Source organism: Micropterus dolomieu, linkage group LG15 (genome assembly GCF_021292245.1).
Source record: "Micropterus dolomieu isolate WLL.071019.BEF.003 ecotype Adirondacks linkage group LG15, ASM2129224v1, whole genome shotgun sequence".
Classification (NCBI taxonomy): Eukaryota; Metazoa; Chordata; class Actinopteri; order Centrarchiformes; family Centrarchidae; genus Micropterus; species Micropterus dolomieu.
In genome coordinates this window covers 5,166,477-5,192,798 of record NC_060164.1, presented here as the reverse complement: position 1 = coordinate 5,192,798, position 26,322 = coordinate 5,166,477, and the positions used below count along the sequence as shown (strand labels likewise).

At 40.2% G+C, this 26,322-nt stretch overlaps 1 protein-coding gene across 14 annotated transcripts in view; it reads left to right on the top strand.

Moving 5' to 3' along the window:
* Positions 1-20,925, top strand: part of LOC123983824 (cilia- and flagella-associated protein 46) — a 117,686-nt gene extending 96,761 nt beyond the window's left edge. For all 14 annotated transcript variants that reach the window (XM_046070210.1, XM_046070214.1, XM_046070219.1 and 11 more), the window contains 4 exons: positions 18,762-18,843; positions 19,106-19,242; positions 19,404-19,502; positions 19,714-20,925. In XM_046070210.1, the coding sequence (XP_045926166.1) occupies positions 18,762-18,843; positions 19,106-19,242; positions 19,404-19,502; positions 19,714-19,826 (431 nt within the window). In that variant the 3' untranslated portion in view covers positions 19,827-20,925. The remainder of the gene's footprint in view (positions 1-18,761; positions 18,844-19,105; positions 19,243-19,403; positions 19,503-19,713) is intronic.
* Positions 20,926-26,322: the final 5,397 nt, after the last annotated feature.

The window sequence follows — 26,322 nt, the reverse complement described above, 5'->3', positions numbered from 1 at the left end:
GGCGGGCCGGTTCTGGCCCGCGGGCCGCCTATTGCTGACCACTGATGTACAGTGAAGTTACAACAACTTCCTGTTTCATTGCAAATCAACAATTTTTGACGCCAAGTTGACACCCTTCAGCAAAAACTCAGTTTATACAACTTTTCACCGTGCCTTTAGATTGTACAGCAAAGATTTTTTGTCGATCAGACTAATTCTCTTGGAGGAGTTTGTTAAAGTATGGAGCCTGTAAATCACCCAAAATGAACCTTTAAAAAATGACTTCCTGTTGGGTTTAGGGAATCACTGCAAGAGGCTTTTTTGTACATCTGGACATGATACATGTGCCAGAAAATTAAGTTGCAGTGTGTAATCAACATTAAGGCTGTTACAAAGCTGTGTTGGATTAGCATTATTAGAGCATATAAACAACACGCAGTCGTCTAGTTCACTCTACATGGACAGCAATCTAACCGTTATAACCGTATTACAAATTACATGTTTGCAAAATATGTAAATGCAATACGGGATTTTGCACGAATACTTATTTCTGTATACTTCTTTATGTCCCATGTACTTTATTTTTCTTTGTGCAATAAAGAATTAAAGATGAAGTAAAGATTCTGATTATTCAAAAACCACATGAACGCACCACTCACTCCTCCCCTTCCTAGAGAGTAGGAGAAGCTACGGTGGCCGACGCTCTGTCGGCTCTTAAATAATATGTGTTGGCCTCCATTTGTCCAAATTTCTCTCCTTTTCTTACTTCTAACAAACCAGTTGAATACTACTACTACTTGGTCTTGTTCTTTTTGTACGTATTCATTGTTGTGACGAAACGCACTCTGAAAACCATTTGTCCATTTTGGGATACTGCAGAAACATGCCGGTACAACATGGTAATGTCCATGTAAGAGGACACGCTGTGTATGTTGATAGAAATGGCTCATTCTAAGGTAATAAAAACATAACGGTTCATTATACACCACTGAAAACATAGTTATGAATATTATATAGATCTTAGATATTATAGATCCTCCTAAATATTACACACTGGACCCTTAAACCTGAGAGGCAGCAATGCACTTGAGTAGCACACGCCTGCCCCAAACCTAGAATATGAATAAGAATAAGATTTTAGTTTGATTTGGAGCTGTATTTTTAAATGTGCATTGTTTTCTTTTGTAAGTAGCCTTCTTTTGGAGGTAAAGTTTCTTTTTGAGGGTTTAAAAGAACAAAGTATGCAAGCTTTATATATTATATTTGTATGGTGCCACACTGTCATGACTGGTGTTCTAGCTCTATTTCTCTTTTTAATAAGAAGTTTAAACCCTGGCATGTAAGAAACTGAAAGATACTGTAAATTTAGCAACCCTGCATAAGTCAATGCCCCATGTGACAATGTTTTTTAAATTCATTTTCTGTGGGTGTAGCATGGAGGGACCTACAACTCTATTTCATTGTGGAATCCTGTTTGTATAACGACAATAAAGCTGAACCTTTAACCTTACAGCTTCATGTGCTGCCCCCAAGTGGCCAAGAAAATCAACTACCATAGGTTTAAAGTTTGGTTTTGTTCGAGGTTAGGAAAGCAGGATTTAATTTAGGATACATTTTTCCTTCTTAAAAGTTATAAGGAAAATGAGTGTGTGATTTCATGCACATGGTGTGAAAAACAAACAAGTTTGTTTCAGCACATACATTACATACAGTAGCACATACAGTACATGCGGCTGTGACTCAAAAACCGCATGAACAAAAAACACCAATTTTTTCTACATCAAGGTACGAGGTGGGCTAAAATAACTCACTTCATTTAAATCACAAAAATAAATAGTCTGACTTAATCCACAGTTTTGTGGCAGGATTTTGAAATGTTATACTCCAAAACTAGTGCCACCCCCCAAAAATGGAGCTGAATAGAATTTTGTTTGTGCTGACCAAAGCACTAAAAATGACAGCAACTTGTCTTTCCAGAAAATATGTACCTGTTCCAATCAATAATCCATAAAACCTCACTGTCAGCAGTTTTCATTGGGCTATTTTCTCAGGTACTAATAAATTGCACAACAGAAACATCCACAGTAAGGATTACGTGTGAAAAATAATTTCTGTGATTCAAGTGAGGTAAAATTTTCTCTGTTGTCTGACAGTTTTAACAGTTCCAACTCTTTGTGGGTTACAGAGATAATAAAATGCTCATTTCTCACCAGTCAGGCTCACAGGTGGTTCCGATCTTGCTTACAGTGTATCTGTTCCAGCCCAGCACTGGAGGGAAGGTCCAGATGAAGGAGAAGGTCCAGACGAACAGCAGACCCAGGAACGCATGCTTCGCTTGCAGCCGGATGTTCCCCAGAGGCCGGCAGATCACAAAGAATCGTTCAAAGGACAGGACTGCGAGGGACCACATGGCCACGATCCCTGAAGCAAACAGCAGGAGGTAGTGTGTAGGAGCCCAGTGCGACGACAGCAGTCAGAAACACACAACACAACTATTTAAAAAATATTTATTTGTTAACTGAAATAAACCTAAAGAAATAGTTTTCTGGAATGTCACAGTATCTGAGCATATAATGTGTATATTTGCATCTCTTTCAGATTGCTGTGAAATGTCATTAGTTTCATTATATCACTGCTTTTGGAATGAATCCAACTGGGAATGCCTGGTTAAGACCGTAGACTGTATAAAACATCCCCTGTACTGTAACTTTCTTAATTTTTCATACTTACAGTTATTCTATTTCAGTACAGTGCAAAGGTAAGCATGGCAGGACTGTTGCTAGAAATAGTTTAATGATCCAGGGTGGGTACATTAAGCTGCCTCCTAATGGGTTAAAAAAAAAGCTGACTAATTATGGTAATATGTTGCTTTCACAGACTGGTTAATCACCTATCTCTCCACAGCAGGTACTCCTAGTGTCTGCCTACTAAGCCCACTGGAGAGGACAGAAGAGAGCAGTGGAAACCAGGGTGGTCAATTATAAATAAAATTCAATTGAATTTTAACAAGAACCTCTGCAAAGTTCACTAATAAAAATAACACCAATTTTTGTGACTTTTTAAAGTAGACTAAAACTGACCATAAGTTTTCATGTATTAATCTGTGAAGCACAGGTGCATGCAGAAAACCTCAAAATAGACAGAAATAAAAAAAACCTGAGCAGAATATTAAGCGGAGCATTCCTCCAGGTTATGATTCTTGTGTACTTTAAATACTGGGGATTTTGTTGTAACTTTAGCATTAGTATATAAAGTCTATTCCCAAGGCTTACTGAATTTAACTAACACTCAGTGTAATGTAGGTCTGACAAAGTTCCATATGGAATATTGTAACTCACTGATACTGTCTCATTAAAGCACCACAATAAAGACATCCTGCGACTTCCTGTTGCCAAAATGGGATGCACAAACCATATTACCAAATCTAATATGGAGCCTTTGCCTGAATCAATCAAGTATTCTATTTTTCATTGATTTCCAGCAATGCAGGGTACTCACCAGACACCCAGGATCCCACTTTGGTAACCTCTGTCTTAAGCCTAGGGCTTCAACAGAGACCAGAAACCAATGCACTGATTAGTTAAATATTATTAGTGGTAACTGTGCTGGGAACCTACTTATTGTTCTGCAGTGTGTATGTAGGCCTATGTCTCTTGAGCATGGATTTGAATTCTGCCTTAAAGAATCGCAATGTGCTTCTGTCTTTGTGGGTTATGTCCCTCTCAGATGCTTTAATTATGAAAAGACGTTGAAGTCAGTGCTGATGGAAGTCGGAGGGTTTCCCATGTGGAGCTGTCTCACAGTCATCGCAAATCTTTGCAGTATAAATATAAAGAGCTCAAACACTGACACCTACAGTTATGGAAGTGGTGTTATGCAGCCCTGCAATGACAGTACCTTAAAAAAAGGGGGGTGGTGGGGGACAGGTGAACCTACCGAAAAAAGTAACAGCAAACCCTTCCAAGACGCAAGCCCACTTTCCAAGGAAAAAATAACCCCTGGAGTTTGTCAGGAAACTTATTACTCCACCGGTGAGGGAGACCAGAAAGTCAGCGATGGACAAATTAACTATAATATAGTTTAGGGGCTGTCTGAGTTGTTTGAACTTGAAAGTGACAAACATGACGAGGAAATTTTCGCTCAGAGACAGCGAGGTGATCACAAACATGAGCACGGCCAGAATCGTGAAGTTCCATGGCTCTATGTTGTTGATTGGTCCATTAAACGGATTATTAGTAGTGGAGAGTTCAGCTGCCACAGTGTAAGACACAGCGTTCACTGAGAGACTTAAAGTATCCATTGTCCATGCCCAAAATGTAGGCTACCCTCTCTTTTTCTCACACTCACAACTTCATGTGGAGACACTCCTGAGCAGCCGCGCTCACAGATGTGGTCACTAAACGCGCTGCAGAGCGTCCTTTGCACCCTGGGACTCTTCTTTGATAAAGTTCTTTTGTTGAAGTCCTCGGTGGTTGACGCGCATGGCAGAGCAGGGGAGAGGAGAAATCCGCCAGAAATGTTGAGCTGTTGGAGAGCGTGCGTCTACATGTGAGAGCGCACGTTACACGGTGCAGGCAGAGGCGATGTCTTCAAAAGCGCATGCAGCAAGCGCATGAATGACAGTTTAGTGGCATCTTGGAAGCTCTTATATAGGCGGCTCCGGCATCGTTGCTGCCCCCCAGGAGAGGCGACCAGAAGTGGCGCGCGCGCGCTTCTTTGCGCGCTTCGGACACTGATGAGCTTATAGCTGCGGACCATGCCACAGCCTTTTTACCACAAATCAATAATCACAACGTCACGATTAATTCACCAAGTGAGTCTCTGTTGTAAGGCGCGTTCTGGAATTGGACCACACATTGAGATCTGGTGGCATTGTAATTAGTCACCCGAGGAGTCTGATTGTGGACATTGTTGTATTCATCAGAATTAACGCACGTGTTCACATTTCACACATTACGTGTAGAAATGAAGTGTGCTGCATATAGAAAGCTTTGAGTGATAGTCAAAAACCTGTGTGGTAAAGTAACTTTTCAGTGTAATTTCAATAGATACAAGTCTAAAAAGATAGCTGAAAACACTCGTTCTTAGCTGTGCCTTCCAATAGTCTGGTTTGCAAGTCCTTATTATTATTTTATTTTATTCTTCTTTGGTTTGTTTTAAAGGTATAATAGGCGATGTAACAGTTTTGATACGCCTAAAATAACATTCCTAAAATGAATCAGGAATAACTCCTCAACCATTTGGCCTAGATGCATAATTCTGGTCTCCTTTGGAAGGTCAGAAACTAAGGAATATAAATCCATTTTACCATTACAGACTAAATGGAAATGCAATAAAGAAAAATATGATATTTTTAATGCAATTAACCATCAAAACCATCATCAAATAGATTATAATACAAATGAATATCTTTTTAATACACCTGGAATGCTATGGTAACTGTAAATTTAATGAAAATAAACTAAAATACAACAGTTAACATACATTGTTTTTTTCAATATACCAGGCGAATGTCCATATTTTGGCAATATTTACTGTTTAAATGTTGACTTTAATTGGGAGTTATTTTTAAAACACTATTTTTGTCCATACAATCACGTTCCAACTAACATTAAGTTTCCAAAACATTGAAATATTGATAAAAATATTCAATATTCATCAACATTCCTATGAAAAAAAGCACTCCCATGCTTTACAGGCATATAACTTGAGAACGGAACATCCCACAGTGATGGGGGGAGGGGGCATCAATCGATCTGGATTGAGCAGACCTTTCATTTGATACCATGGATGTCTATGTAGCTACTACGGGTCGGCTACCAGACCGCGAAAAAACTGTGTTCCAAAGAGGCATTTCTCTGTCTCTTCAGACAAAGGCGAGAGAATGCAGTCACAGCTCCTAGATATTGGACAATAATCAAGATGGTGCACTGTGATATTTTAAGAAACAAAACTGATTTTTTGCGAAAAACAAAAGTAAATCAGCGGTTGTAATTGAATTTGTACATTGGCGCGTTTGTTGTTACTTTTATCCAGCTAATTAGTCTGTAATTTTGGTGATTTGAGTGATGTGAGCTATACATCTGATCTCGGGAGATTAGCTTTGGTTTGAGAGGTTGGGCATGAGGATATGTTGTGATTAGAGATAACTGGATGCTTATAACTGCAGGTGAGTACTTTTTTTTTTGCAACCAGAGGCGTCGCCCCCTGCTGGCTGTTCGATAGAATGCAGGTTTAAGGGATTTAGCATTCGCCTCCGGTCTCTGACCGGAAGCTTCCCGCTTGAATGCAATAATAGTTTCAGACATGAATGGCTCAATCTGCATTTTGTGCAAAAATCACGTGCTGCCCCCAGTACTGGGGGCGTTGTTGCTCAATTAATGTCTTAGAAAAGTCTGTGCAATGAGCATACATTCTAAAACAATGGCAGAAATCCTTTGGGGATCTATGCGACACATACACAACCAGATGTTCTGTTAAATAGTTAAAACTAGGCAAATACACTAATATTAGAGTTTAGACAGCTAACTGGTCAGGGAAAAGTTATGGGAAACTCTTTGAATGCATTCTGAATGCTACGCTTCAATCCACCCCCCTGCCTTCACACCTTTCACCATGCTAATTTCAGTTTGCTGTCTATTTCTAGTCCTTAATGTGCACAATCATTTTAAGATGGGAAAGGAAATTGCACCCTGTTTGTGAACAATGCACAGACATTTTCTGAATTTAACGGCAAACTTTCACTTTTTTAAAAACAACAGCACACTACTGTGTCACTCAAGAACATCTACAGTGTATCTTGGTTGTTGGCTGTTTAGGGGAATGAGGAGAGTTTCTTACTTAGATGCCTGCCAACATTTCCCAAGCCTTAGCTACAGCTGCCCAAAATGGCTTCTTGAAGACAGAATGGAAAATATTTAGTGCTACTGGAAACCGCATCATCCTGAGGAACTGTCTTGTCAATAATAACTCCAGTGGCCTGTACATGACTCTGAGACATTATTAGGCTCTCAAGGGTTGGAGAAAAAAGCTCCCAACTGAACCTAATAGTGTTGAATATTGCAAGAATGGTGCATGGTCCAGTTGCACTGAAGAGCTTATTCTGACATTAAGCTGGTTTGGACCAGATGTATTTCAATAATTATACATTGCACTTTAAGGCACAGCATGGAGATTAAAGTGGATCAGGAGTTTCAAAGGAATACAGAATTAAACATTTGTTCCAAATTGATTCTAAATTTTGCAAACATGTCATTTATATTTTAGGTTACCCGTCTGCACAAAACTTTTCCTCAGAGGTGAATCACCTTCCCGCTGTCTCTATCTTTGCCCAGTCTTTGATCTAGTTCCGTCTTGTGGAAGCCAGCTTGTCACACCTCAGTGACCATCACGTAAATGAAGATTTATTGCTTGTGCTGTCTGTCCAGTCCTCAGTATGACTGTGTTTTGTTTGGCAGGTGTTATAAAGTGTCAAGTTCAAGTTCAAGGTTGTGCTTTGCTCAAGGGGAGGAGATCCAATTAGTTTCAGTCCAAACTTAGTCCAAACTGTTTGCTAAATTACTTTCCATGATTGTCTTTAAATATGGTGTGACACATGGAAATAATGTGTTTTACCAGTAAGTCATAGCAAGCATTTGAGTAAGCAGTAGAGCAATACTTTATGGGTTCATATTTAGTAATTTTGCCATTGTCATATTTTAATGGTATTTCATATGCTATGCTTCAAGTTGTTATTGTAAGTTGCAGTAAGTACAGTACAGTACTTTACTAATTTCTTATTTTTCATGTACAAAATGTCATTCTAACAACAACAGCAGCGGTAAGTAGAGTGTTGTTAAGTGTGTTGTAGTTACTAGATGGCTCAAGCAGGGGGAACATAAAACTGTTGAGCTATGTTACAGTGCACCTCGCTTCCTCCCTTCAGTCATTACACACATGATGTGAGGAAAGTTTGGGTCCGTGCATCTTTCATTCAACTACTCCCCTTTTCAGGTATGAGTCTTTTCAGCCCGTTCTCATCTCAGGGCGTCATATAGCAACGATTTGAGAAAGAGTGACAAAGCGTAGGTATTTGACGCTAAAGGTACGCTTTAGTGTCTGTGTGAGACGCACCGGGTGCGTCTCCATGAGATGCTTCCGGAAGTGCTCAAAACTCTTCTTGAACATCAGACGGGGGATTGTAGCGGCGTCAGCAGGCCTCTCTCCCTCCATAACGGTGAGTTGGTCATTCGCTCCCTTCCCCAGCCGCAGGTCGGCTGGCGGGGGGGCCTGGACTCGGCGGGGGGTTTGGACTTGTCCGGGCAGGACATGGGTAATCTGGTGTCGACTCCATCCGTGGAGGTGGTGAATTCAGTGAACAGTTCGCCGTTTGCTGAAGAAAAAAGGATGCTGAGGCATTAGGGACACTGCTATTTATACGTCACGCACGTATCGGTAGTGGCGTCCTATTGGTTGGCTAGGTGCACGATAAAATTTCAGTGGGCAAGTGCGTGCGTGTGATTGGAGGAGGTAGTACCATAGAGTCCAGTAGAGGGCGGAGCCTGTGCTTATAGAACTAGGGTTACCATATCGTAACCTTCGTTTTTGATATACAGTCATTACATACATGATTTGAGGAAAGTTTGTGTCTGTGCATCTTTCATTCAACTACTCCCCTTTTCAGGGCTTTTACAATGTCATCATTCACTCTGCAGCAGCATTGAACACCTACAAGCTGACATGGTCATTTAGATTTAATTGTGCAATGATTAAAACCCTCACGCGAACCTTAATGCTAACAATATTGTAGAAAAAACCATAGATTACAACATTACATCACTGTGGCGCATGGGGTTTTGCAGTACACAATCCCATCTCATCCCACCCTTCTATTACGTGTTTTCCAGGCTTCCACTAGGGCAGTGACCTGTGGAAGTAGCTGGTCTAGCTGTTTCACCGAAGGCTTAGGGTTGAATGGGAATATAAACTCATGGGAGAATTTCTTAGAAGCGCTGGCAACTGAAAGACAGCCCTCAAATGGACAAGCCTGTGGTCTTTCCTTCAGCACTCTATCACAGGGTGGAAGTGATAAAAGTGGGAGAAACCTTTATACACTTTTTTTCACTACTATATCAGAGTAACGTTAGCAGCTGTGGACTGCGTTGTGTAGATTTATATTCCAGTAACTCAAGCCAAACTCATTATCTAGATAGCGTTACATTCGCCAAACACATCGGTTGGTCAGTCCTCACCTTAAAAGCCTTTTCTCTTGTAATGCTGACTGAAAATACAAACAGTAAAGCATAAGTCTAACCTCTGTCCCAGCTGCGTGTCCAAGTATGGAAGCAAAGCAGACAAACATGTTAATGTTACAATGTAATATGAGTATTATCTTAGATTTTGCTTTATCATACTTAATTAATAACATTAAAAATATTAGAACTAACTAGCTCTACCATGCAGTGCAAGAACAGTGCTGTTTCTTTATTAACATGTCTTCTACATGTATCATTAACTGATGAGGGTGATGACTTCCTGCAGCTTTAGCCTAAGTTTTTCAGACAGGCATCTAGATATCCAGATATCTAAGAAAAAAGTTGCATAATTACCCAATAAACTTTGCAGCAGTTGCAGAAATGATAACTCATCCTTTGGACTACCTGTGTGTGAAATCAATGACCTAAAAGGGATTAAAAAGTTACAAAAGGTTTCAGTGTTAAATCTGCCACTCTTATCATTGTAAATTGCACATGAGCCATGCAAGAATGGAAAGCTTGCATGGCAAAAGTATAAAAAGGGGACGGGGCTTAGCAAAAAGTCCATTTCAAGCTGCCTTGTCTCAAAATAATCTTCATATAATGTAATATAATAATATCAAAATATAATATCAAAATAATCCCCCTCAGTAACTTCTCCTGTCGTGCTCGCCTGTCCTAGGGTTTTCACCCCTAGTCAATCCATGGACAACATTTCCACTCTGTGATCTGCAGGTTGGTTTACATGGTTCCTTTGTTTCCCTGGTGGACAAGAGACAAAACTGACCTCACCAGCATTGTTTATTCCTCTTCCCATGCTCCAGATCACCTGCAGGGTGCAGAAACACCCTCCAGCTCTGAAGCTTTTGTGTTGGTGTGTGTGAGTGCAGTTGCGATAACATCCTGTGACTTATTTAGGTGACATGTGTGCAACAATCCAGTCCTCTTACTTAATAAAGTGAAATATACAGAACAATTTGGAGACTTGGCCATGAATTGTATTTCTACAGCTTTCTAAATCTACTGTCGGACACACAGACAATACAGTATCAAGCTGGGATTTGAAATGGAACATTAGACTATAGACAGACACACGCACATTCATACTAAAACATATACCTTGCTATTGAGAATCGTGTATTCAAGGTGCATAGGTGCTGTATTTAAAGTTCTCTCACAGACCTGTCTGGTTATCAGAAGTCGAATAAAAATAAAAAGGGATTGTGTGTGCTGTGATTTCAAGGCACAGGGTTTTATGCAGTAACTACAAACCAAACAAACATTTCAGCTTCTGCTCTGAACAAAATTCCAATATCATCCACATCAGACATCTGAGCTCACATACTCACTTTGAACATCTACCTTAAAGGTACAACATGTAAGATTTGGCCAGAATTTTAGACATTCACATATTATAATGTACATTCATATTCAATAAACTAACATGATCAACAGAATGGGAAGAAGCAACCGTTCTATGTATTGTGTTGCAGAGATGTCTGTTAAGATTAGCATGCTAACCCGCTAGCCATGGCCTATCCTGTGTTGCAATACCACTTGTGCCTCGAGAGGCGATGATGAGTCACTGTAGCATCCAGTCTGCCCTCAGTCCAACATGAGAGGACGAAGAACTATGGCTGCCCCGAGGCCTGTTGCTGACTTGTCAGACTGGATGTGAAATGATGTCCGGGGACACACAGGAGACAGAAGCGCAGTGAAGCACTGCCCACATCCTTTTTGGCGCTCTCTAACACTTTCGGCGTTAATTCAGTCAGAGCAACCCAGCTTAGGTACAGCCACGAGTGAATCTGGCTAGAAAACACACTGATAATTTACTATAAACAATATAAACGATATATTACAAATGATAAAAAATTATCTGATTCACAAAAATGATGATGTGTCCCAATTTATGAGGTTATTATAAAGATCTGCTTTACGTGAAATGGAAAAGAGAAGAATTGCTTAGAGAGTAGCCTGGCACTGGAGCAAGGAGTGTGTCTCAAATGTTTATTATTTTAGGTTCATTTTCATTTTGACACCTAAAGAGCATGGTGACATGTAAATGTAAATGCAATAAACTGCTGGCATTGTTCGTTGCATTTGAATTATCCACTGTACAGCAGATTAAGTCTTTGAAAATGAAATGTCAAATGCATTTTCATTCTCGACTTGAATATTGCTTGCACAAATGGAAAATCAGGTTATCTTGTTTATATTGCACTTTAATTTTTTAATTTGAATTAACATTTGAATATTGTCCACTGTACTGCGGGGGTATGTGGAAATTAAATTTTCATTTTTACTGAAATAAAACAATTGTTCTGGGACGGTATTTATCAAGCTTCTCAAAGTGCCATTGATGCCAAGTGATGTGAATTTATGAAATTTAACCCTACTTTCAAACTTAAGTATAAAAGCAAGTTATCAAATTTCTTAGAGCTTAGAATCACTCTTACTCTCCCAGTTATTTAAGACAGCTCCAGACGTCTCTCAAGTGGTTAGGAGTTGCCAGTAGGGGCTTGTGATGGCACTGTGGAGACAGAGACATGAATCTTTCAGGAGAGGAAGAATGTTTCTGAATTATTTGATGATGCACAGTTAATTAGACAGGATCTGACAGTACAGCCATAATCTTTGTCAGCGAGTTGGTGAGGGACATCATCTCACCACTGACTTTCTGCAGCAATACGTTTTCAGCTAAATTGCAGGTTGTGATGACGCTTTGTTAATTTGACACAGGAAAAATGCAGCAATGCTGAGGATTTTAGCCTGTCACAACCATCAATAAGCCGAATTGTCATGGAAACAATTATGGCACTTACAGCTCCACACACAATTCATGCAAATAGCCGGCTTCCCAGGAGTAGTAGGTGCAATTGATGCCGCTCATATGAAGATCAACTTTTTTATCTTTCATTTACAATCTGTGCATAGCCTATGTACATAATGGATTCCCTTAAAAATTCTTAATTGTCAAATGTCTGTTAAACTCCTCTTACTGTAATTAAGGAATTTCACCATTCAATGTGAATTTATCTGAGAATATTACTAGTATGTATTGTCAGTTGTAGATCTGTAGTTGATGCTCTGTTGATGCTTGTATGTTGTTCCTCAAATGTAAGTCGCTTTGGATAAAAGCGTCTGCCAAATGAGTAAATGTAAATGTAAATGTAAATAAGGAAATGTATTCAGTGATTGGTCCTTGCCTACATCGTCATCCAAAATCCTGTTTGCGGCACAGCAAAGTGTCGTGAATCAGCACTAAGACTGACACTTAACATTTAGTGCTGGGGAGGTGGCATCCGGACTTGTGGTGCCAACAAACTGGGCAAACTGGTGAAGAAGGCCAGCTGGGTGGTGGGGACGGAATTGGATACTGTGGAGGCAGTGACTGAGAGGAGGATGAGAGCGAAGCTGAAAGCCATCATGGACAACCCCTCTCATCTTCTCCATGCTGAGCTAAGGCAGCTCGGGAGCACCTTCAGCCACAGACTCATCCAGCCCTGAGCCTCAAAGCGCTTTGGAGGCTCATTTTTAAAAAGAAAGACTGGGGTCAACTTGTCATGGAATTTCCCTCGTGACGTTTTAATTGGTGTCCTAATAAATTTCCTGGCTTGTTGCTGTGTGCATAATAAGAGCTTTCTTTATTTGTATTAGTATCTGCTCTGCAGCCTGCAAGTCGGGTTGCTGTTAAATAGTTATAGAGTTGGGATTTGAAGAACAGTTTTTATTAAGCTGAGATATCTTGATCTTGATCATGATGTGAGCTCATAAAGCCTAGCTTTGTGTGTAAGAAAATCATCAATGGAATTTGAAATAAACTCACGGAACTCACTATCAGATAGCAGGAAGGGGTTAAATCTCCAAAGACGAGGGCGTCTGATATGAGAATTTGCAATCTAAGGACAAAGAGCATGATCCAAAATAACAATACTTAAGTATTCAGAGAAAATTAATCATGGATCGTCCTGTTGACTCAGGAGTCTCTGCCGTCCTAGTGCTCTTAGATCTCACTGCTGCCTTTGACCCTGTTGACCTCAAGGTTCTGTCTTAGTCTTATTTTCTTTGTATATGCTGCCATGGCCTCCATTTTTGAGAGGTATGAGGTCTCTTTCCACTGTTTTGCAGGCGATATTCAAATTTATTTGCCCATGAATGTAAAAGCAAAGGGCTAACTGAAGCCCCTGCTTGACTGTATGAAGGACATCAAAACGTGGATGAACCTAAACTTCCTCAACCTAAACGGAGACAAGACAGAGATCATAGTGTTTGGACACCCTGAACTGCTTGATGTAGATTCTCTCGGCCCTTTAACTTCAAACAGCCGCTCAACTGTGAGGAGTCTTGGTGTTGTATTGGATAGTGCATTTAAATTTGATAAACAGATATCCGCCACTGTTAGATCCTGCTTTTTCCAGTTGAGAACTATAGCCAAGGTAAAGACCTATCTCCCTCTAAAGATTTGGAGAGGGCGAGTAATGCCTTCATAACTTCCCGCCTTGACTATTGCAACTCCTTATATGTGGGCTTAGACAAGTCATCGATTCAGCGCCTGCAGTTAGTCCAAAATGCTGCTGCCCGCCTCCTGACAGGAAAGAAGAAGAGGGACCACATCACACCTGTGTTGCGCTCCCTCCACTGGCTTCCTGTTCATTACAGGATTGATTTTATAATCTTACTTTTAACTTTTAAATGCCTTAATGGATTGTGGATTGGCTCCATTGTACTTAACGGAGCTTCTTCCTCCTCCTGGATGTACCCAGAAGCAGACTGAAAACCAGAGGCAATCAAGCCTTTAGTTTAACAACCTGCCAGTCAATATCAGAACCGCCCCAACTCTCGAACGTTTTAAATCATTGTTAAAAACATCTCTTTTCTTTGGCATTTCCTTCGAGTTAAGTCTGTTATTATTCCTGGCAATTTTAATATCACTATATATCGTATACTGTATATTATAATGTTTTATTGCTGAACTTTTACTGTGTAAGTAGTGTCTTGTTGTTGTATTTAACCTGTGAAGTACCTTGGTCAACCTTGGTTGTTTTAAGTGTGCTATATAAATAAAATTGATATTGATATTGAAAGCCAATGTTTCCCAAATAATTTCATGAGGTTGAGATTACAGGAGTGAGAGTACACAGTTAGGTCTAGTTGTATCTGGACATTGGCATGATTTCGGTTATTTGGTTCTGTGCCCCAGTAAAGAATATGATATTAGCATTTGAATCTACAACATTTGTGCACACTTTTGAAATTATAAAGTATTCTTTTGTTGGTCATCCCTGTTGAGATTTGTTGTAGTTTCAATGGCAGGCTAGCCCGGTGGTTTGGGTGACCAATACAGTCTATGGGGTGACCACACTCAACCACACATCCCAGAGGAGCAACAGGGAAAACCTTGACTTGTGTCTGCAGTGGTCACTTTATTAGGTACACCTATACAATCTAATGTAATAAATACACCAGCTCAGACATGAATTCTGCTTTTGATGCCTGTACTGTTCAGGATTTATTTACACAGACATACATAGAAATGTTAATTCACTTACATGTTTTATCACTGAGGTCATAATTGATATCCAGGATTCCACTGTGCAAGCAGAGCTATCCATTGAGAGCATGCCAGGCGCTCGCTCGCAGCTACCTGTACAACTCTCGGGTTGTTGAATTTGTGCGCGAGTACTTTATCGTGCACGGGGAGGTTCATTTTTGCGCGTTTGGAGTAACATAATTTTTTTTGACACGCTCACAACTTATGACCAAAAATAAACACCATACTCAAGTGCGCTGCATGCTAATAACGATGTAACAATGACTTGCAGAACGTAATGGAGTAAAAAGTCGCTATTTGGCTTAAAAATGTAGCAAAGTGAAAGTAAAGAGTTGCAACAACTAAAAATACTCCAGTAAAGGACAAATCTGGAACAAAAACTACTTAATTACATTAACAAAGTACTTTTACTTTGTTACTTTCCACCACTACATAGTATAGACCAAGCATGGCTGCTCACTCTGCGATACAGCTCCTCAATGACAAGGAGGACGTGTAAGCTAATTTATATTCATGGACATACTTTATCGCCATTAAAGAAAAAAGTCAAGTATTTGGAATATGTAATAAAGCAAATGTTGAACATCCTGTAAACAATTAGATTCTGCTGGCAAAATATTATTAAATCAAATTTACATTTTTTATATCTCCTGTTTTTGAAACATTTTAAAATGTAAGTTATTTGCTTTTATCAGTATTTGTGGTAGTCATGTTCTTAGTTATATTGTAATAAACTAATGTCATGTCCTATTCAACAAAGTAAGAAAAAACTAACTTACAAAAAAATTTATCCAATCTCAAAATGAAAAGACTCGCACATACAGTGGCTGCCTAGTCTCAACTGACTGGGAGGTGCACGACCTATGCACTGGACACTAGAAGCGCAATGACATCACCTTAATTACATCAAGTGTACATTGACCATACATGGTCCAGCCATGACATAGTCTTGTTTTTCTTGGACTATTTTAAAAATAACTCCTGGTCGTTGTAATTTATTTACTTGTTAGGGGACTAGGAGACTCAAAACATCTCCACCTTCTCAATTATTAGAGGAGGCCTTTTTCCTCCCTCAGTACTCGTTAAATAAATAAAAACCTGCCCCAAGTCGCCTTTCAACTCTTTACACCTTTAAAGATATTTCACAAAACAAGTATGGCTTCATCTTTATGGCTTTTTTTCTCTCTTTCACTAGCAAACAAAGTCTGAGGGTAGGTTGATCCAGTGTGATTGACAGAGTGTCAGGTTTGGCCTCACACATCGCCCCAGGCCAGCCATATGTGCCATCCGCTAGCCTGGCGTACTGCTGCTAACTATAGTATGACTGACACCATGGTCTGAATTCCAGCTGTTACTTCACAAAACACTGCACCATTCCTACTTAATTGGCCATCAGGATATGATTGGGCGATGGCAGATCTGTGTTTCTCAGAAAAAGGTGTCATTCAGTACATGCAGCACCATCTGCACATTTATCTTATCTGGTAATTGTGTTTATCACTCCTCTTTAAGTCGACCCCTTTGTGTGATCAGCGTGTGTACGTCGCGGAACCTCTTGCTTTTCATTGTGGAACCATAGACGTATGAGCTACAACAGATCAGTGAGATAGCCGTCACGAACAGGTAGAGTTCGGCAATGTGTCCGGGTTGTAGATGCCGCTGTGATGATGACTGGAGTGGACTGCTGTTCTGGCCCCAGGCAGCTGCATAGCAAAGGGGAGGGTGAGAGCAGGGTTTTGCTTCAGTCACAGACATGATTGCCACTGTATAGGAAGTCAGCCAGAATAGCTGCAAGGCACTGTCTATCCTTGAAGATATTAGACGACTTCGCTGACACACCTGGTGTCAGACTCGAGCACCAGTTTTCTCACAAGGTCAATGTGCTTTTACAGTAAAAGCTTGTGAATTAAGAAACAGATGGACTGTATTGAAGCAATAATGTTTCTGTGCTGGAGAGTCCTGCTAAAAGCCTCTTTGTCCCTGTGGCATGCCTGCCACAATATTCTAAAGTGTTTTTTATCTGATTGTTTCTTCTCCTTGTGTAAAGTACACTAAGCTGCCACTGCTAAAATGTTATGTAAGTGATATATTTTGTACAGAGAAAGTGTAGCTCCCCTTTCTTCTGCCTAAAAGTGATTCCAGGAAATAATTGAAAATGAAATAAACCTGAAGTAGAAGAAAATTCTAAAAGCTCCCACCAAGCAGAGCTTGAGGGGATCATGCGTTTGGTTGTGTGTGTGTGTTATGCATCTGTCTGCAGCTAATCACGCTTACTACTGGACCCATCAGCCTGATATATTTTGTGCACATTTCTGACCTCTTAAGGGTGGGATGATGAACAATTCTTTTATTGACTGAACTCAAAGCTTAGACCAACTTCACCATTTCACAATATGCATTACGACATAGCAAAAAGCATTTCCAGCTAGGCTAAAAACAAGGCTTACCTACCAATCTTTCATTGATCGTGGAAATTAACTTTTTACCTCACCTTGTTATATTCTGACAATAAACCTACCTACCTATGAAAAAATCCAACAGCCAAGCATATTTTTTACCAGCCAAAATAATAAATTACCTTTTGTATAACATATGTGACACAAAAGAAGACTATCTTACTTAAAGTAAGGAAACAGATGTACATAAATTTGTTTCCATACTTTTAATTGAGATAATAAGGTATTATATCAAAAACAAACTTAAGAAGAGGCAAGAGTGAAATTTGAAGCAAAATCATATTATTGTTATTAAATCTACTTAAGACATGTCAGTAAATTGTTTTCTATGATTATTAATCATTCAACTTAAACCTCATCAGACTGCTCACTTACTACAATCACCCTCTTCTGGCCTGCTGGTTATGACAGAGTCCTGGTGCTACAGCATCACAGCTTTTATGGGATCAACATTTTTTTTTATACAGCCTATGTGAATCGTACTCCTTATCTCTGGAGAGGACAGGACCGTTAGAAGATCTGATTGTGGATCAGACAGTAGACTGGACTCCCAACTTTATTTATTTATTTTCTGCTTCAGCCTCTTTGTTTTCTCGTTTGGTGGTAACGTTAAATGTCGCCACATTAAGCTGGTGGCTAGTCAGTTAAAAGCTAAAAACACTCCAAGTACAACTTTTGTAATTAGCGCCTAAAACTCGCAGCTTTATTTCACGGGGATACTGCGCCATTGTAACAGTCTTTTTGCACGCCACTGGTTCCGGTAAAGCCAGACCGCTAAGGCTGCAAACCTTTGTTCTGTATTAATCTAATCAGACATATGCAGATATGAAACAACCCCTAATTCGTGTGTTACATGATTTTAGATCCCTTGGTACATCTGGGACCAATTTCAGTGCGACACACAATAAACAAGAACGCCGGACCGCTGCCAATTACTCTCAAATAGATATTATATGGCGATATCATGCCACATCATTTACCAGCTAATGTGGCGGGAAGCCTTTCAACATTTAGCTGCCAATCAGAAAATCCACCCGCCAAATGCGGGTGCTAATTTCCATCCCTGGTCTGGAACATAACAATTTGTCCATATTTTAAGCTAAATGTCTATCTAATACTTGTTACTACTGTTACTTAAAATAATATAATTTTGTTAGCATAGCAACAGCTACAACTCAAATGAATCCTGGAAATGAAGAAAAAATACAAGATCACATAACATATTTTTTCTTTAAAAAAAATACTGTGGAACTCAAGGTTGAAGCCGGAAGTAGTGCAGGAGTTTGGCTCTATGCTGTTGCAAATGCAAATGCAAAAATAATCATCACAAGGTCAAAGAGGCATAGGTGCAAGCAGTATGTATTTCTGCATTAAGAAAGGGGCAGCCAGAGATGACAGGCTACTGAGGTACTCTGAGCATGTATTTTCTTTGTGAGGAGATTTATTTATCTATTTTATACAGCTGTTAGTGAATAGTTGTCTGCTTCTAGAAGAGCTTTATTTATTCTGTTGCCAGATAATGATGTTTGTTCTCCTCAGAGTGTCGCATGGCTCTGCTCTTTGACCTAGTTCACAACAATGCCAGTGTTCTCCGCCAATCAAACGTTGACATGCACAAGAGGTAACGAAATAGTTGTTTTGATTGAAGCTTTAACTCTGCCACTGCCTTTTTCTTTTAAACAATTGGCACTTTCCTTTGTTCCCAAATATATCCGCCTTCCTCTTTACCTTCCTAATGTGTTTTACTGGATTCACTTACGATAGTGAAAATTCATGTTTTTTGCGTTTGGCAGTATTTCAACTTTTTAGTTGGTGACAGATTATAGAAACAGGGTTACTGCCCCTTCTGTCTCTCATAATCTCACTAATTCTCTCCTCTCCAGTGCAGGACAGTTTGCCCTTGAGAAACCACTGGAGACTGCTCTGCTGTTGAGCATGGCTGGTGTCGGCTGTATAGCCCTCAACCAGTGGCCCAGCACCCTTCAACGGAACACACACAATATGGTCAATGTTCTGGATTGTATACATTAGTAACAATAATAATAATAATATTTTTTTTTCCCATTACATACTTTCAACTGAATACATTGTAATTTATCCTCTTTAAACATTTGCTTTATTCCTGTGAGCATTATTAGCATCTACACTAATACAATCTGTGTGTGTCACCATGTGTTGCAGATCTACTGAGGGTCAGACAGACCTCTGGCCAGGCCATCCATGCCCTGAGGAAAGGAGATGGTTCAGAGATACCTCATCACAAGGTTACAGGATCATATGGTACTGTAGATCCTACTCGCTACCTCATTTAGCCTCGCATTTGCATTTCTATTTACACATAAAATAAATACATTCAAGTCCAGGCTTCGGTTTCTTTGCAAGAAGAAAAAATAAACGTCATGCAGAATTATTCAAATTATGAATCCAACACAGCTTGATTTCAAAATAACCATCAGATATAAATATTGCTTTCTCTGGTTTTCCTCTGCAGATCAATTGCTCCTCACTGACACAAAGAGAGACGATGTTCACCATAAAACGACTCTCACACCCTCAGCCTTCAACTGCATCCTTTATGGGCTCCCTAACTTAATCGTCACATAATATGCTGTATATCCTCAATATTTCTCACTTATATTTCAAGATGATTACAGGCATACATGTCAGCCGACATTTATTACTGTGTGCATACAACTAAAGCTACTGTAATATGAGAGGGATAAACATCTCATTAAAGATGAAAGGGATCCTACTGATCAGATGTTTTTAAAATTGCTTTTACCGTACTGATAATATGACACAATATGCCACATGCCTTACTCTGCTAAGGAGCTCTCAATGCTCTCGCAGAGAGCAGCTTACAGACACATATTGTATTATTAAAATAGAAATGTTACTGATAACATTGTGCTGATGAGTTGCACCTTTAGGATCTCTGCCTTGGAAACAACACTCAGTATATTGAGTGGAGTCTGGAGTCATTTTTGTGAGATTACCAAACCAGCCAGCCAACCAAGAAACAGTTTTGGCACCTAACCCTGTGTAAAACTATAACTTTACGCTTTGCTTGTTGAATTAATTAAAGATATAACAAGTTAATTGATTGTGTCACCTTCAGTTTTATTTGTATTTATTAGGCCCGTCTTAGACACCCTGTCTGATACATATAACTGTTTATGTCAAATCCAAATGTTGGCCAATGTCCCAAATCAGACATTGATGATGAGATTACACAGCTTCTCCTATGCAGACATGCAGTGACTACAGTGCTGCCATTGTGCTCATAAATGCAGAGGACTGTGTCATGGTCCTGGGTTAGGGTTAGGGTTCCTGGGGTGTTGGTGTTCATGTTTTAAGTGTTTCCTGTTTTATTTTGTAGTTCTGTCTCTGGTTTCATCTTGTTTTGCTTCCTGTCTGTGTGCTCACTGATTGTCTACTGTGTCTCATTACACCAACCACTGTATTTTGTTGGTCTGTTCCTCTTACTCAGTGCCAGTTCATTGTTTCTACCTATTTCTCCTGTTCCAGCATTGTTCCTCATGTTTCCCCCCCGTGTCTTGTGGATTTACATTTTCATTTGGATTTATGGACTTTTACTTTTAATTTCTGGATTTACTTTGCGTTTGGACTGCCTCACTAACACTAAGTTTCCACCGTTTGTTTAAATAAAGACCACTCATTTTACCTGCATCTGGGCCTTAAACCTCTGTTTCCTGTGTCAGTTCATTAGCTGAACATAACAGAATAAACTGGGCTCAAATGGACCCAGCAATCACATCCATTTCCCTAACTGGATTTTGGAGTAACACAGGAGGTGTTTTATGCAAAGCCCTTCCTCCTGTTCCTGGTTCCTTTCTGGCAATGGGACCCAGAGTTTGCCAGACAGATAACACATTCCCAGTAGCAAGGCTATAAAAACTTTTTAATCCCTCCTCTTCTCCCTGAGCTCATTAGTCCAGCCTCCATTGCAGTCAGGCCTCAGCCCCAGGAACACGGTGTTCAGCTAGCTAGCCACCATAGTATATTACTGGACGAAGTCAGTAATGGATTGAATGGAGTGCAGTGAAGCCAGTTTTGGACCAATAAAATACTACTACAGGGCTACTTCCTGTTGGCACCAGCATCTACTGCGCATGATCGCGCTGCATAACCGTGGTTTAATGGTTCATCATGGCTCAGTGTGTTTGTCTGACTCGGATCGTCACTGTTAATCAGCCCACCTACGAGGCTCACCTGCCAAACAACAACGCAGCGTCTCTGATTGCTCTGATAGTTTGTTGTAAGCAATATGGTTACATCTGTGGTGTGACGGGGTGTCAGAGGGTTTTGACGTCATTTTTGGGCCTACATGGATCCCTCCATGCAGGCTTTGGTCAGCTTCACTGTCCGATCCCTGGCTTACCCCCTTGCTGGCCACCAGCCTGATTCTCTGCCTGCTAGGTTTTTTGCCTGTTATGCTCAAATGGGAAGCTTCCGGTCTACAATATGAAGCAAATGCGGAAGTCCCTGAAACCTGCATTCTATTGAAAATCCAGCAGGGGGCGATTCTTCTGGTTGCAAAAAGAAGTCCAGACAGACAGAAATAATGAGAAAATTACCCTACTTCTCAGCTGAATAATTACCCCAGTAAACACTTTCCTGATGAGTTTATGGTCAAGTCTTCTTCAATACATTCATTTAGTAAATTATGGTCCCATTTATTTTAAAATAGACCACAAAGGAGAGTATGTTTCAGGGCGGGGTTATCTATGACTGACAAGTCGTTACCATAGCGACCTGTCAATCAGGCTAGAGCCGACTCGTACCCTCGGCGCTGTTTAAATTTAACCAGCGACGTTGAAAAAGCTTATTAGGAGTCGGCTGTTCACTTTCTCTGTTGAGTGCATTTTGTTTTAAACCTGTTATTCGCTAACCCAAATTATCATCCCGGTTAAAATGACAGTTAACATGAATTACAGATGCACCTTGCTAAGCAAAGACAAACTCGAGGCTTCAGAAGTCCACAAACCAACAGTGACTAAGTACCCTTCTTTTATACAGTCTACAGTGTAGTCTGTGAACAATGTGTGTGCATGCGCCAGCAGCTGCAACATACACAACGGATGTAAAGCATTGTCCCCAGCTTGGTTCTCATTTCAAAGCCTGAAAACTGACAGTACTCGTGCAGACTGGTCATTAAATATTACAGCTTACAGCTGGATTTCCATCAGCTAGCCAACAGCATGCTAATCACCAAGCTTTATCATGGCTTGCTAGCCACTAGCTCTTGTCCTGGTCTGCTAACTGTCAGTCCAACTGTCTGTCTAACAGCCTCCTGTTAACGCCCTCTCCTGCTTCCCCCGTCTGCATTTGTTTAAATAAAGACCACTAATTTTACCTGTTCTGTTCAAGTGTCTGCATCTGGGCCCAAAACATCTGTTTCCTGTGTCAGTTCATCATCTGAGCGTAACAGACTGTACCCTTTAGAACAAATTGCTGATTATCGAAAAACATTCAAAAAAATTATTGTTTCAGCTCATGTCTGCATTGCTGCTGTTGAGACAGCTTGTTCTTTAGCTCATGACATTCAGAGCAAGTTGCTGGATACTACGTTTCTCATGTTCCCTTACTCTGATAACTGCTGCTGTCTGTCTCAGCAGCTTGTTTGTCTTTTCACCCAGGGACAACTGGGCTTTTCACCCCTGCGGGCAGCCAACAGATGTCTGTCTCAGCAACTGCTGTGCTCCTATAGTTCAACTTACTTATGTCTAAATCTCAACTTAAAGAGACTGTCCATGGTTAGATACAGTTTGCTTCGCTTTTATCATCAAACATGATTTTTAGCCAAATCAATAAATGACCTACTGCCAAGCTATCAATGACTTAATTAGAAAGTAATGACTGGCTGGTTGTGCTAGATGGAAATTCAGTGGGCAGTTAAGGGCAGCGCCAAATTTTATTGCAGTCCATCTGCAGTTGTTGAGAAATTTCAGCCTGCCATCGCTAGAGCCAATCCATTCGTTGCTAAAATATATATATATATATATATAGATTAACTTCTATTAACTCTTTCAAAGTCTTTCTAAAAAAGTGAGAGAAATGCAGTGGCAGTCACCCCGATACACCCAGTATCATGACCAGCAAGCAGTGTTGAGCTGTATGACTGTGACACACAGCCATTCTGACAAGCAAGGTTGATTGATGTAGCCCTGTGAAGTATCCATGAAACCTCTGCTTCTTTATTCAAGGCCTGAATGGTGTGCTTGCTATGGATGCCCAGACAAAGCTCTGATTTATGGTAGTGCTTAATTTGACAGCCACCTTTCCTTGGCAAAGTTTGGTGATTTGTTGTTTTGCATGCTGGAGACATCATAAAAGGAACTTTTTTTTTTAAGCCAACACAAATGGCCTGATATTCTTCACTGAATACCAGAATTATCAACTGACTGAGGCAACATTCAATGCTCAATGTACAAATTGAGCCCTACAGTGTATAGCATGGCAACGCATTTGGTCTCCATAGGCATAATCAAGTTATCCATGCTTTAAAAAAATGCAATTAGGCAGTATAATCATATCAGAACAGCAAGGATAGTAGGTCGCTTTCTGAACACACGTTTGATTTTATAATTCAATGTGTCGAGAGCTACTGCACATAGTGAGTCTGTGTTCTGATGTGACAGAAGAAGCTTCACTACTTTATGTCTAAGATCACAAGAGCCATTGCAGGACTATGGCCATGAGAGTTTTACATGCAAAGAAGAGGGGAGTGGAGAGGAAATTGTCTCGGTATTCCATGTTTAAGAAACTAAGAAATGTCCACAGACCGCACATCTGCAGGAATGTGTTCGCATTACTGGCACAGTGCACCAGAATGTAATGACTATGTAGATTATCTGCATAGGCTGCAAATAGATTGTGTATGATTTGCTTTGTGCTTAATTTCTCTGTCATACATGTCAGCTTTATTGGATGGAAGGGGTCGAACAATCTGAGACAAACAGAGCAGGATGAGTAGACCAGGTGTATATATAGTCTTGACAGGTGACTAGAAGTGTGGTTGAAGCGTGGTCCTGCTCCCGAACCTAAGTTAACAAGTTAATTTATTCCACACACATACAGTAGAAAACCAGTAAACCAAACTAATATCAGCTAGGATGAAACCATGGCAGCACAATAACATTAAAGTCAGCTGATGGAAAAGGGCAGGCCCACCACCAGCACTGTCAGTTATTAGTTTTAAATGACATTTTCCAGGATTATCGTATTCTCTCATCAGTGGGATTGCTCAGATGGAATTCCGAATTGTGAGAAATGTTGTACTGGGAAGCTCCCAGTGTGTGACTGTATTTAGGTATGAATGTGAGGAAAGGTATTGCTGAAAAAGTGCAGTCATACCTGGCCTAAATACATAAATGTTACAAAGTATATATCATTTCCTGTTCTCAACTTTCCCACCCTGCTCTCCTATGTATCTTGCAACACCATTGTTGTCTCTGGTGGGTTGTTTCATTTGTTCACCGTTTGATTGGTCTTTAATGTGTTCTCTTTTATCACCTTAGCTCTTATTATTTTTAGCTCTTTTCTCTCTTCCTCTTCTTCAGCAGGGTCTGGCATTTCCACGCTATACTGTAACAAAACAGACTACATTTCGCATCTAATTTACATTCCCTGTAACAACCTATCACACTCAATTTTCTGTGAAGGTTCTGCTGTGCTGCAGGTATTGGTGCAGTGCTGGATTTGCAGGTCTGGGAATGCTTCAAGGGCATATTCACTTCTGGGATTATAAAGTTATACTGTTTCATTTTCGCAGCATGACTGTCACTGTTCGTCCATGACTCCAGTTGTGTTTTAGTGTTCTTCCATGTTTTCCATTTGTTTCCCCCCTTTCTCTGGTGTTTCTGTCATTTTGAAGTGTCCTTAGGCAAGATGCTAAACCCCCCATGTGAATATGCATGAATGAGGTCATTTCTATTTCTAGTGAGCAGGTGGCACCTTAGCCTCTTCTAATCAGTGTGTGAATGTGATGTAATGTAAAGCACTTTGAGTGGTCGGAAAGACTAGAAAGGCGCTGTACAAGTGCACACCATTTTCTGGAGTTTCATACCGGAGTGAAGACAGATTAAACTCAAGTGTATCACTCCAAGTTTTAGATAGGATTTGTTTTCTGATTCACCATCTAGTTAAAAATTTGTGATCATTGTACATCTGAACAACAAAAGGACCACAAACAACTTTGTTCATTTATTAGAAAGGATTTTATTGTCATGATCTGCTTTTTCCCCCCAATTCATTTCACTATGGAGACAGTCTGCCTGTCAGCAAGAAACACTTTTTACATCACATATTCTGGAGTCGGTTTTCATAGGAGTTACATCATTTCTATTTCCCCTGAATCATTTAGCCTAATAAATCATTTCCAATGTTCAGAAGACACCATGATCATATTCCGGGTTATTCAATAATGAATTCACAATCGGAATATCAATAAATGCAGATGCAGGTATTGAATAAATAATATAAAGGCATTCTGCCAGTCAAAATGATCCTGTGCCTCTGTGCAGGACACAGTACAGTATAAAGTTATTGTGTATGTATAAATTCAGAATTCAGGTTGTTCTTCATGTGCAGGTGTTTGTTAAACAGTTCACAGCTACAGACAGAAAACTCCTCTGGCAGTGATGACTATGTGCCTTTTTATTACTATCAGCACAGTGCACATGTGTGCAGACACAAACTCCATCAAAAGTCTGCTATTCAGCTGTGATTAGCCATCATCAGACGTAGGCAAAGAAATGACGCAAGTGAGGGAAGCGTGGATGCAATTAAGAGAACTGAGATGCATGTGTGTTTTTGTGTGGGCACCTGGTTCTCCTCCACACCTGCTGGCAACCCCCTCACCAAGCCTTCTGCTCAAATACCCATGGCCTCCTGTCATTTACTGCCAGATTGTTTCCGACTACTCAGTGAACTCCGGTACCAGTGTCTCCCGTGCTATCTGCCATTCTCGACCACCCCGAACTAGACCATTCTCATTCAACCATCTTCTCCTCTCATCTGCCTGTCTGCCTCCTGCCCCCACCAGCCACGCTCTCCCCTATCCACCAGCTTTACTTTT